Source organism: Protomyctophum parallelum (assembly GCF_964188405.1).
Source record: "Protomyctophum parallelum genome assembly, chromosome: 1".
Taxonomy (NCBI): domain Eukaryota; kingdom Metazoa; phylum Chordata; class Actinopteri; order Myctophiformes; family Myctophidae; genus Protomyctophum; species Protomyctophum parallelum.
In genome coordinates, this window is record NC_139697.1 from 89,543,673 (window position 1) to 89,556,684 (window position 13,012).

Below are 13,012 nucleotides of genomic sequence, written 5' to 3' on the forward strand. Positions count from 1 at the left end.
TAAGTATGTTTTTCTTTCACAAACAAAGGTACCCATTTGCCAAAATGCTGTTATTCTGCCACAAGGTGATACTAGATCTCTGTGGGATGGATATCAGAAAACGAGTATGAGGAATGTGGGTTCACTTATGGATGGATTGAAGATCTGGACCCATACATGCCATCCATAAATAAACCCACATGTTCTCACTATTATATTGTGTAGTTCGAAAACAAAAATACATCGCATACGCATAGGACGAATCCTCAGTGATGTATCCCAAGGTCTAAAGTAACTAATTCTCTTTTTTTCATATTGTTTGTTTTGTCACAGCAACCCAGACACACCAAGGCTCATTATGCTTGGTAAGTGTAACACACAGACACACACACTCTTGCGCACACGCATGCACGCACACACAGCTACCCTCAGGTAAGCACTGTTAAATGTCTATTTCTTTATTCATAGACAGTCATCAATCTACTTACATACTTGATTCTCGATTCCCTTGTTTTTGTATATGAAGTTTATATTAATTTTACTGATCTTGCACTGAATATGTATTAATGCTATTATGAAATATGCTATGAAAATATTGTAGATAATTGAGTAACAATTTGTCGTTTCATTTTCAGGACATTCGATCCTGTGGTCATGACTCTGGACAGTGGTGCCAACTTCAAAGATGTCCTGGCCGTGCTCTTTGGAAGCTTCTATGTGTTCAATATGGAGTACCAGGAGGCTGTGGCGTGTACACTGGAGCTTGTTCAGAGGCAAGTAAATGCCTTAACATATTACACTACTGTGTTATAATTAAATCAGGTGTACAACCTTAGAATTGTACTGATGGTGAGTACATTACTGTTCTTAGTTTTTTTCACAATACATTTCTTAATCGGTATGATACTGCTTACAGGTTTCTGGACAGGATCAACCCTGGCCTCCGGAACTACTCTGCCGGTACTGGGTATGCGGGAGGATCGCATCAATCTGGCGCATGGAAGGACTAGGCTCTGTGGGTTGACTCCTGTCCGGGCCCCTCCTACGTCTCACCAGGTCCACTCCTGCTCTCACAAGGTACAGCACCTGTGTGTTGCACCAGACTCCAAGCACCAGGCACTTAATTCAGGAGTGTTGGATTCTCAAGCCACAACGGTTCTGCAGGCTCCACCTTGCCCATGGTGGTGCCGCAGGCTCCGCTTGCGGCTTGAATGGCCCTCCTAAAGGCCTCACCGTGGTTTTGTTGGGCTTCTTCCTCACGGAAGACACAGGCTGGGGCGCTAACCCATACTGCTCCCGGGTGCCGTCTACATTTCGGCTGCCACCTGTCTCTCTGGTGGTCACCAGACTATTCCTGGTTGTCATGTAGTCTATTCCTATAACTAGAATAACTAAAACAAAAATGTATCGCATGGATGCACCTGGGACGTATCCTCAGTGATGTATCCCAAGGTCTAAACTAATTTTCTTTTTTTTGTCCTTGTTTCATGTTTTGTTTTGTAACAGCAACCCAGACACACCAAGGCTCATTATGCTCGGTAAGTGTAACACACACACACACACACACACACACACACACACACACACACACACACACACACACTGCTACCCTGTTAATTGTCAATTTTTGACAGTCATCAATCTACTTACACAATTGATTCTCGATTTTTGTATATGAAGTCCCTTTACTGATCTCGCACTGTATTAATGCTATTATGGAAAATGTTATTATGAAAATATTTTGGGTAATTGAGTAACAATTTGTCGTTTCATTTTCAGGACATTCAATCCTGACAGCATCCTGTATATTGATGGAAGTGTGGTCATGACTCTGGACAGTGGTGCCAACTTCAAAGATGAAGAAGACCACGAAGGTGGTGCAGAGGAAGGTGACGGACCTCAATCATCAGGTCAACGGTTTAAATCGTTCCTTGTTGGAGTTCGAATGGAAGACATCAAACCGAGGGCGCTATGAGCTTGTAGATCTGCTATTTTTCAATAGCTAAATTATAACATGTTTGAAACACCAAAAGGGGTTCCCGTCCCAAAATGCGTTAACCATTTAAACCTGATAATTAAGTCATCGGATTCCCAAGGGGCCCCTGAGAAGCCGGTCAACTACACTAAAATATATTCCCCCAAAGTAGCCTAAACACTTCAGAAGTACTACTGACTGTTCACTGACTCTTTAGTGTGCTATCCACTGTATCCAGGCCTCATTCTACATAGTTTGACAACGGGGATAATATTCCATTCAAATTAGAGGACCAGAGTACCTGTTGAAGTGTCTCTCTGTCTGCCTGTGTCACTTTTATGTTCATAATGGAGATCTCTGTCTGCCTTTGTTATGTCACCTTTATGCCCTTATATGGTTTCAGAGAACTTTAAAATGTGTGAAAAGCTATAACTGTTGAACCTGCATGAAAATTAAATCAGATGTGTGCCAGAGGAAGATATGCACTTTTAAAAAGATAGACCTAAACCCCAGAATGTTATGTTGTCATGCCAGGATGATGCTTGTAACTTTCAGAAGACCTTTTTTTCAAGTCTTCAAGTTCTATTCTTTTCTTTTTCTGAAATGCCATCCACGTCTTTGAAGACCTGTTTTTTCTTTTTTTACAACTGTTCACAACAGGGCATCCAGTTGCCAGCAAAAACTAGGTAAAATATTGAAATACTCTGGCATGAATTAGTTACTGATAAATGTTTACACCATAAAATTAAGTCATGATGCAGCTAACAGCCAGCCAATTCAAACTGGTTGGAAGGATTTTGAATAGTTGGCCTTCTTTCAGGGTAGTCAATATGACTTGTCAATGATCTCTTGTAAAGGTTTAGAAACACTTTACTTCTGGTATGTCCTTTTAAACAGGGGCACAGTTCAAAATTGAATATGGAATTTTATGCTGAATATACTGAAAGTTGTTGCTGTTCTATTTTGTATGGCAGACCGTTTAAACATGCGCTGTTGTTATTGTTGTGTTGTTGACTTGTTGAATACACAATTCATTTGATGTTTTATGTGAACATGTTTCAATGCAATGTTCCAGAACATTTCATTAACTGTTACTGTTAAACGGTGATGTGAGTTTGGAATAAAAGTATTTATAAAGAAACTTTTGATTTGAATTCAATGTTGTAGTATAGTAATATTGCAGTACAATATAATAAAAATACAGTAAAATGGGTTAAACTAATGAATACAGTAGTATAGTAATATTACAGTACAATACTGTATAATAGAATACAGTAACATGGGCTACATTAAAAAAAGTAATGTAAAATTACAGTAAATTACTGTTTTGTAGTAATACAGTAGTGTGTCATATGCTGTAAACTGGATTACAGTACTTCATTGTAATTCAAAAATACAGTAACTTGCTGGCCACTGAGCTGCCAGTAATGTACTGTATATATACAACACAAAGGCTTAGAGTGTAGGGTTCAAGTGGTAAAGAAAGACCCCCCCCCCCCCTCCCCCTGAACAGTAACTCTGAGGACCCCCTAAGGGGCTCTGTTGAAGACCCATGTGCTAACATCATTCCAGAACAAGATGCCCCCGCTCCTCTTGTAAACAATCCTAAAGGCCTCCTTTTCACACAAGTTTTGAAATAAAGTCAATGTACGGTAGGTACCCTGCTTCTGAGGCCCATTCCAGGCCTGCATCTTATATCAATGTTGAAACCCCCACCCAGCAGACCGGCCTATACCTTCGCACCTCTTTCCATGTAGCTTTCTTTTCTTGGCCACATATTTATATATATTATTTCATATTTTAAACCACGCATTTGCCTGCCAAACCATGAGGAATATAATATGACACCAGTGTTATTCTACAGTCACAGAGGAAAAACAACACGCATATCGTATGATTCTAATACAGTTCTTTGTTACTGTCCAACGCAGCGGTTGGAACTCATTTGGCTCGTCCAGCTCACTCACTCCCGCTTCTCCTTCTTCCGACCCTCAACGTCGCACAAAAGCAGCCCAAATTGAGGAAGATGAAAGACGTTTTGTTTACCAGTGCAATTAGAAATGAGGCCCATTTTCATGAGGCTCATTTGTAGCTCCAGTCTCTCAAATCCCACCGTTGAGTGTTTATACAAATCGCACGCACGCACACGCACACACACACACACACACACACACACACACACACACACACACACACACACACACACACACACACACACACACACACACACAATGACACTTGCTCCCCGTGTCCATATTCTGGTTTATCATTTATTCACACAGTTGTATAAATCCTTATCAATCACACATCGTTTCTTCAATGTATTGATGTTTATTGAAATCTAAACACATGGAGTGTAGTATGTACAGGGGGTGTGTGCAACAAAAACCTAAGAAAAACCCAACAACAAACAAAAACAGAAGAGAATTGCAGCCCTATAAAAGTCATCCTCAAGTGCCTGAATCAGCCAACAGTATATCCAATGGTAGTTCTACAACAGCTCCTCCTCCTCCTCCACCACTATAAGGACATTTAAGCAGACATCATGAGTGTTCCACACAAAGTATGTGCGCGCATGTGTTTGTTTGTGAGTGCGTGTGAGTGAGTGGGAGAGGATTTCTTTTTTACTGTGTCTGTCTGTGTGTGTGTGTGTGTGTGTGTGTGTGTGTGTGTGTGTGTGTGTGTCTCTCGTGTGTCTGTGTGTGTGTTAATCTGTAAGGGTTCATGCTCGGGGCTTGCCGTCCCTCCCCCCGGGGGGAGTGGCGGCGGGGGGGAGGATCCAGCGATAGCAGTGTGAGAAGCTCTTGCTCTTGTCCACCGCACAGCTGGTGCAGTAGACGATGCCCAGGGCCAGCATCACCACCAGGAACACGCACAGAGGCACCAGCAGGGCCACCAGCAGCCAGCTCTTGTCGTGCTTCCGCTTGCCCGACGTGGCCGAGCCGCCGTCACCGTTAATGTCCTCGGCGCCCGACTCCGCCGCAGCCCTGGCCACGGTCGCCCCGCTGCCCGACCCGTTCGCCGTCTCGCTGCCGGCCGCCCCTGCGCCCACCTTGGTGCCCGTTCGTTCCCCCGCCGCCCCCGCCCCCGCCGCCTCTCCTCCGGAGCCCGCCTTGAACTCGGCCTCGTTGCCGCCGTACTGCGTCGTGGGCGTGACCGTGTGATGCCGCTTGGGGGAGAGGGCGTCCCATTGGTTTGGGTGATCGTCTGAGCGGCCGTGGGGTGGAGGACGCGGCGGGTCAGTGGTCGGCAGCTCGTCTGGGCGCTGCGTCAGCCATTCGGAGTCATAGTCAGTGTCGACTTCAAAGCTAGGGTCCGGGGTAAACGAGGCGGACCAGGGGAGGTCGTGGTGGTTTGCGTCGGAGTCCGAGTTGGGGTGAGCGTACGGGTCATGGTCGGGGTGCAAGTGGTCGTTAGGGTCAACGGTGTCGGGGCTCAGGGTGGAGTACTCTTCGTCCTCGGGGGAAGGCTCGCAGGAGAGGCCGTCCGGCTGCGGGTCATATCCCGTGTCACAATAACACTGGTAGCCTCCCATGAAGTTCAGGCAGTGCTGCTGGCACGGCGACTCGCCCCCCGCCGTGCTGCCGCACTCGTCGACGTCCACGCACTCCCCTCCGCCGCCGCGCTCGTAGCCGGGCGCGCACGGGCACGCGAAGGAGCCCAGCGTGTTCTCGCAGCCGCCGCCGCCGCCCTCGCAGCTGCCCTCGTCGAGGCACTCGTCCACGTCCACGCACTCGCCGTCGTCGTCGGGCTGGTAGCCGGCGTGGCAGGCGCAGTGGAAGGTGCCCGGCGTGTTGACGCACAGCTGCTGGCACGGCCGCTGGCGGCACTCGTCCACGTCGGAGCAGCCGCGCCCGTCCGGGCCCAGCTGGTAGCCCGGCGGGCAGGTGCAGCGGACGCCGCCCCGCGACGGCGTTGTCTCCGCGCAGTCGTACTCGCAGCCCGCCGCTACGCAGGCCTGGCCGACGACGCGGCGGGGCCGCTCGGTACCGGCGGCGGCGGACATGGAGGAGGTGTCGGGCGGCGGCGGCGCGTCGGTCTGGCCGAGGGGGTCGGGCCTGCAGCTGTAGCGGTCCTCGTCCAGGACCGAGCCCTCGGAACAGTAGCAGTAGTAGTCCGTGTCCGTGCTCTGGCAATACTGCTCGCAGCCGTGGTCGGTGCCGCACCAGTCCAGGCTCCCGGCGTCGGGGTCAGCCGAACAGAGGGGCCCGTCTCTGGACCAGCCCACCGTCCCGTCCTCCCGCTCCATGCACAGGACGGTCTCCTCCGCGGGAGCCTCCTCCTCCGGGTCCTCGTCGGAGTCGAGCGCGGGGCAGGGCACGGCGCCGACGGAGCCGAAGGGGACGTGCGTCAGCAAGGTGCTGACCAGGTGAAAGGGCGTGGTATATATGGCGGCTCCTCCGCCCTCGTCGTCCAAGGCGTGACACATGCCCTTGTAGCTGTACTGGCAGACGTAGCCGTCCAGCGCCAGCCCGCACGAGCCGTCCAGCCAGCGGAAGTTGTCGCTGCTCTCGCGGGCGCTCTCAGAGGTGAGCACCGTCATGGCCACGCACCGAGGAGCCGCGCAGGCCCCCGGGGCCTCGTCGCGGAGCCAGTTGGTGTACTGCCCGTCCTGGTCCCCTGTAAAGACACGGAAACAAGAAACAAGGTCACAGCCAGGTCAACGACAAGACCGCCGTCCATCTCTCTGCACTCCTCCCTCACTCACTTTCCCTCACTGCTTGCTTATGCTTCATGTTTTTCACAAGGACCGAGGGGCGTATCATATGAGGCAAGAGTCAAAATAGTCTATGCCTTTAAAGAGTATTGAGTTAGGATTGCTAATGACTAAATCAGAGCTGGGGGGGGGGTTGCAGTGAGGTCAGGGCCCAGATTGAATTTCCTCCTGTCTCGCCTGCGGTCCTACTGTCCCTGTCGAAGCCAAGCGAGGGGTTAATGTGTTAAGCATGCAGTCAGCGCTGACCCCTGGAGGTCCAACCTGGGCGATGGCCAAGGTCTGCTAGAGAGGTTATGCAGAGCCAATTTAATAAAGGAACAATCTATCAAGACACTGCATTGATTCACATTTGCTAATTTTTTTTTAGCCTAAAGATTCTTCTTTTTAAAAACCTTAGATTTAGATATAAAATTTGAATAAAAAAATCTACGTCAATCCTTTCAAGAATCCATCCAAATCATTAATTATGCAAAGTTAATAAAAAAATATAATAAAAACCGTGTGAAGTGAGGGGCGCTCTTATCATACTGTGCATCAACACATTCCGTGCTCAGCCAATCAAACCATCACAAATGTGAATTGAATTGAATTGAATTGAATTGAATTGAATTGAATTGAATTGAATTGAATTGAATTGAATTGAATTGAATTGAATTGAATTGAATTGAATTGAATTGAATAGCCTATTCATAACCCACCCTTTCGGTGGATCCACCGTAACCGCGACCACCTCACCTCATCACTGAAAACTGGAGTTTGAATAGGCATTATAAGTTGTCACAAATACCCGACCGTCACCAGGATTCTTTCGATCAGCCACTTTCCCCTATAGTCTGTTTTGATTTGGACGTTCTACAGCAGTGGTTCCCAAAGTGGGGTCCGGGGACCCCCAGGGGTACTTGAGGGAGTTCCAGGGGGTCCCAAGCTAAATTATAATTAGGGACCATCTGGACCCTTATGGGTCTGTAACTCAGAGAGTGTACAAATGGAACCAAATCATTATCATCTATCGTTATCATTTGGTTCCATTTGTACGCTCTAAATACGAGTTAAATTAGCATTGATTTTACAATATAAATTGGGGGTCCCAGAGATAGAAATGCTATTAAATGGGGGTCCGTAGATTAATGTCAAACTGGGGGTCCTTGAAATGAAACGGGTTGAAAAATCACTGCTAGAGCCATAAAAAAATCTTCTCTTATTGGGGTCCCTGGCATCTCTGTGTGTCAATTTGGGGGTCCTTGACATGAAAAAGGTTTGGGAACCACTGTTCTATACACGCATCATCGAAAGGTCAAAGAATGAAAACACTGTGCCTGTGACCCAGACGAATCCCCGCAGCGGCCGCGTGGCCGAGCACTGGCGCGGCGGCCGGTGCAGTCCGATCCAGAGGCGGAGGCGCGCCCGGCTCCCCTGCGGCTCCACGGACGACAGCAGCTCGTGGACCGCGCCCGCCGCGCGCTCCTCGTGCACCGTGGCCAGGGTGCCACCGCGCTCGCGGCAGCTGCGGCCCGCCTCCCGGAAGGTCCTCTTCTGGACGAAGACGGCGTAGCATCCCTCCGGGTGGCAGACGACGTCCCGCTCGGCCAGATGAGACGACTTCCCCGCCGCCGCCGGGGCCTCCGTTGGCGTCTCCCCCCCCCCCTGCTGCAGCCTCTGGCCGTGGCTCCCAGGGGCCACGCAAACACACAGCAGCCACAGCACACACGGGAGACTCATGCTGCTGCTGCTGCTGCTGCTGCTGCTGCTACTGCTGCGATTACTAAATATCCTTCTCATCCTCCTCCAAGACATTGAGGAATGAGCTAAACCAACATCCAAATGAAAAGTCTGCCTTGTCCTAATAAACCAAACCCAAGGCTTAATTATGGTCGACTCTAGCCCTGAAGCAATCAGCAGAACTAAAACAACCAACCAGCTTCTCAATAAATAAACAAAGAGTACGTTTGTTATTTTCCTGACCTCAACCAAACTTTATGTACCTACTAGGCCTTACATCTAGTGGAAACAAATCCAAGCTCAACAGTCGTTCACCTTAATTGTCTGCAAGCAGTCCATAACAGGAGATTAGTAGCCCTACGGTGTGGTATGACTTCACATCCATTCATCAGCTCATCAACTACAGAACCTTGGGGGAAGATGTCAACACTGTAGAGCTCAGCAGAATGAACCTGGATTAAGCAGGAGAGTAAAACCAGTGTCCTGCAGAATCTTGTCTTAAAGTCCAGTTGAAGTCCATCAGCATAAGTACCAGCATATAAGAAGACCCACTTGGAGTCTCCTAAGGGTCCAAAGCACTTTCAGAGGTCATCGCAGTCCAGTGAAAAAAAAAAGGAAATCCAGCAATAGGGTCTCTTGTATCCCAGTTGCAGAATGCCCTCTCTTCAGGTCTCGCCTCTGGACTCTTTGCATCTGCAGTGTTGCCTGCCCTGAATCTCAGGAAGAAAGGAAGAAAGACAGAGAATGCGAGAGAGAGAGAGAGAGAGAGAGAGAGAGAGAGAGAGAAAGACAAGGGGGAGGGAGAAATGAGGGGGGGGGGGGGGTGCTACGTAGAGGAAAAAGGATTGTGTGTTTTTAGAAGTGGGGGCTGGTAGTGTGCGTGTGTGCGTGCGTGCGTGTGTGCAGAGGAGGTTTTGGGGGGGGGGGGGGGGGGTGAAGTGGGTTGGGGGGGTGGGGGGGTGCGTAGCAGAATTGAAAACCCTCGGAGAGTTATGAAAACCATACGGCACCGCTCTGTCCCCACTGTTTCGCCTATGCGTGCATGAGCGTACACGCACGCACGCACACGCACACACACACACACACACACACACACACACACACACACACACACACACACACACACACACACACACACACACGCACACACGTATAGGACATAGAGCACTGCGCGCTGCACAGCATCCACAGGAATGGAAAGAGTTTGTCAGCCGAGTCAGTGGCCTGCGAGAAGCAAGGATTCTCTCCCCCATTCTCTCTCTCTCTCTCTCTCTCTTTCTCTCTCTCTCTTTCTCTCTCCCCCTTTCCGACAGAGTTCTCTCTCTCTCTCTCTCTCTGCCTTTCCGACAGAGTTCTCTCTCTCTCTCTCTCTCTCTCTCTCTCTCTCTCTCTCTCTCTCTCTCTCTCTCTCTCTCTCTCTCTCAAGTTCATACCATCAGTCCAGCTAGTCATACTGTATATTGTTCAATGGAAACATTTGACTGTGGAATAAGAATACCTGTCCAAAAATGTGTGTGTGTGTGTGTGTGTGTGTGTGTGTGTGTGTGTGTGTGTGTGTGTGTGTGTGTGTGTGTGTGTGTGTGTGTGTGTGTGTGTGTGTGCGTGTGCGTGTGCGTGTGCGTGTGCGTGTGCGCGTGCACGCGTGTGTTGCGGTTGGTGTGTATTTCTACTAGCGCTCAGGGGCATCTGGGGGAGAGGAAACAGGAAATGCCAGATGTGCATCAGCCTGACCTCTCAACCCAATGACTGGGGGAGCCATGCAGATCTGGGAGACGGTGTGGGTCCCCCCATCATCCACCGTCACATTTCAACCCCATTCTACCCCTTCTACCCAGTCCATTCTCCGTCTTTAACTGTCCCCCATCACCCCTTCCACTGTCCAGGGTCACACCAGTGGCTCCCAAAACGTTCAGGTCGAGGCCCCAAAAGACAGATCATACATTTGCCCGGGAGTCGGGGGCCCAAAATAGTGGAAATAGGAAAATACAGATCTACAAGCACACACACACACACAGCGTCGCGTTGTGAGCTTGTAGACCAGTTATTTTCTTTTCTTTTTAAAGATTTAGTTTTTTATGGTCTTTATTGATAGTTACAGTGAAGACAGAGAGGAGAGAGAGAGAGAGAGAGAGAGAGAGAAGGGGAGAGACACGGAGCAAAGGTCGTCATGAACGGGACTTGAACACGCGACGCGCTGTCAGGCCAGAGCCCATATGTCGCATGCGCCTGGACCGCTAGGCCAGCAGGCGCCCAGGGCTATTTTCACTATACTACTACTTCTTAATTATTATTTCGTTTTTTACTTCTTATATTTGCTTGTTTGTTTTAAATAACATTCTTGCCTTTCGAATTATATATTCTTTACTCGAGTCGTGACCCATAAAAATTGGAAGGTTGGTCCGTAGCACTTTTGTGACTTGGATAGCATTTTATACAGACTTATAATAATAATAATAATAGCTAATTTATATAGCGCTTTTCTAAATACCCAAAGCGCTTTACATAGGAACACTAGGAACTAAGAAAAAAAACAAAGCAAAACATAACAGATACAACTAGAAAAAGTGCCCTTCCGGGCACAGGTCTCCACCAGGTTATCCACAGATCCGTGCAGTTAGAGGTAAAAACACTTTTGGGCCAGTTATAGCGCCACCTTGAGGCTGAGTTGAAATTGTTCATGTGGCATTTCGTCCTCGGCCTAGTGGGAATGTGGGTGCACAATTTCACGGAAATCACGCGATGTGTTCATGATTTGCAGCATTTTTTGGAAACTGAGCACTCCTGTGAACTTTGGAAGCCAATCTTAACCAATCAGGATGGAGTCTGATAAATCTGAAAGACCCGTTTCGTTGAATGGCTCTAGAGAGACTGTGTACCAATTTGCGTGATGTTTGGACAAAATCTGTAGGTGTACTGTGCAAAAACTTGTTTTGCACAAAGCGGCCTCCTGGTGGCGCTATAACAGGCCGTTCTGGAAAGTTTGGGGCAGAGGTTCATGGTTGGCATCCAGGGAGTGTGTGTGCAAAATATGGCATCGACCGGGTTAACGGTGGCCGAGATTAGCTGTTCACGGACACACACACGGACACACACACACACGGACACACACACGGACGGACGGAGTGCAAAACATACTCTCCCCACATGCCTTCGGCCTGGTGGAGACAACAACAGCAGGGTTAAAAAGATAAAAGGATAAACGAGGCCTCAGCTGGGGAAAGCTATCCTGAAGATGTAGATGCGATGTAGACAGCACTACAATTGCATTGTATGTAGTCACAATGCATCGCATTGCGACGCATTGTGAGCTTGTAGATCTGCTATTTTCAAATGGCCGAAATGTTTTTTTAAGTGGTTAATGTATGTTTTCTAATCAAAATTAAAATCGTCAAAACTAAAGTTTTCAAATAATTGTAGTGAAGTAAAAGAAAGAAATGTTGCCTCTGAGATGTAGTGGAGTAGAAGTAAAAGCACTGGAAATTGGAAATACTCAAGTAAAGTACAAATACCTCAAAATTGTACTTAAGTACAGTACTCAAGTAAAAGTACGTACAGTTACTTTACACCACTGCTGCTAACTAGACTGAGCGTTATTCCGAGTCCACATGTAGACAGAAGATAAAATGTAGCCACTATAGCGGACACTCCTGGGTATAGAAACCCATGGGGGAATACTGTGGAGATTTAAGACTGTGGAGGGCAGAGGCTTCTGCGGGCGTCCATCAATCACTGCATGCGGCACGTGAGTATAGCCTGAAACCCTGATTTATTTAACCACTTAAACCCTACACGTACTTCGTTGACCGGGGGGCCCCGCAGGGCTCTGTCCTTGGCCCGCCCATGGCTGGACTGGCCACAGGGCATACCGGGCATTTTCCCGGTGGGCCTCGACCGTAGGGGGCCGCCATGATTTTTTTTTTTAAGGTCCGGGCGTGCTGCCATTCTGCCAGTGCCATCATGATAATTTCACTGTACCTGTATCAGTGAGTGACAAATAAACCCTCGACAAAGGGTTGTGTAGTTGTCTGTTGGTTTGTATCATTTAGGCCTATGTTGTTCTGTAAAAGTGGTGGTATTAGGGCTTGTTTGTTTGTGTGTGCTGCGACGGAGCGGGCGGTAGAGTTTCTGCTATCTGCGCGCTGGTTGTGGTGGGCCGGTCTGGGCCAAATTCACGTGAAAATGCCCGGGCCGAAATTTTGTCCCAGTCCAGCCCTGGGCCCGCCCATTTTCTTCCTCTACACCAGCATTCACTGAGGGGGTTCCAGGTGGTCCCCAGCTAAATGACGGAGAGTTGCTAACCAAATGGACCTCATAGACCAATTATTTGTTTACAAACATTGGGACTGGGCGCACGGGTGACTGTTTCATGTAATCAATGCCCAACAGATCTCCAAAACCTGTGGTTTTGGGGAGCGCTGGTTTCAGTCCATTCAACCTCCTCTTGTGTGTTGGCTAGTGAGATGCACCCTAGGAGACATTTATACTTCATTGCGCAACAGAGAACAGCTGATATAAAGGCTCACATCGCATCGCGGATGCGATTGTTGGGAACATAGAGGTATGCCGTGCGTGCGCGACACCATCGCGAGACAAAGAATAAATTATACCATTATAGATGGCTC

General features: G+C 48.7%; 1 protein-coding gene across 1 annotated transcript; it reads right to left on the bottom strand.

Annotated features, from left to right (window-relative positions):
- Positions 1-4,204: 4,204 nt before the first annotated feature.
- Positions 4,205-9,105, bottom strand: LOC310858657 (uncharacterized protein). Its single transcript, XM_083764865.1, has 2 exons — positions 7,988-9,105; positions 4,205-6,574 (listed from the first exon to the last, which is right to left on the bottom strand). Exons 1-2 carry the CDS (start codon positions 8,463-8,465, stop codon positions 4,677-4,679), a joined length of 2,376 nt encoding a protein of 791 aa, XP_083620991.1. The 5' UTR covers positions 8,466-9,105; the 3' UTR covers positions 4,205-4,676.
- Between the last annotated feature and the right edge of the window lie 3,907 nt (positions 9,106-13,012).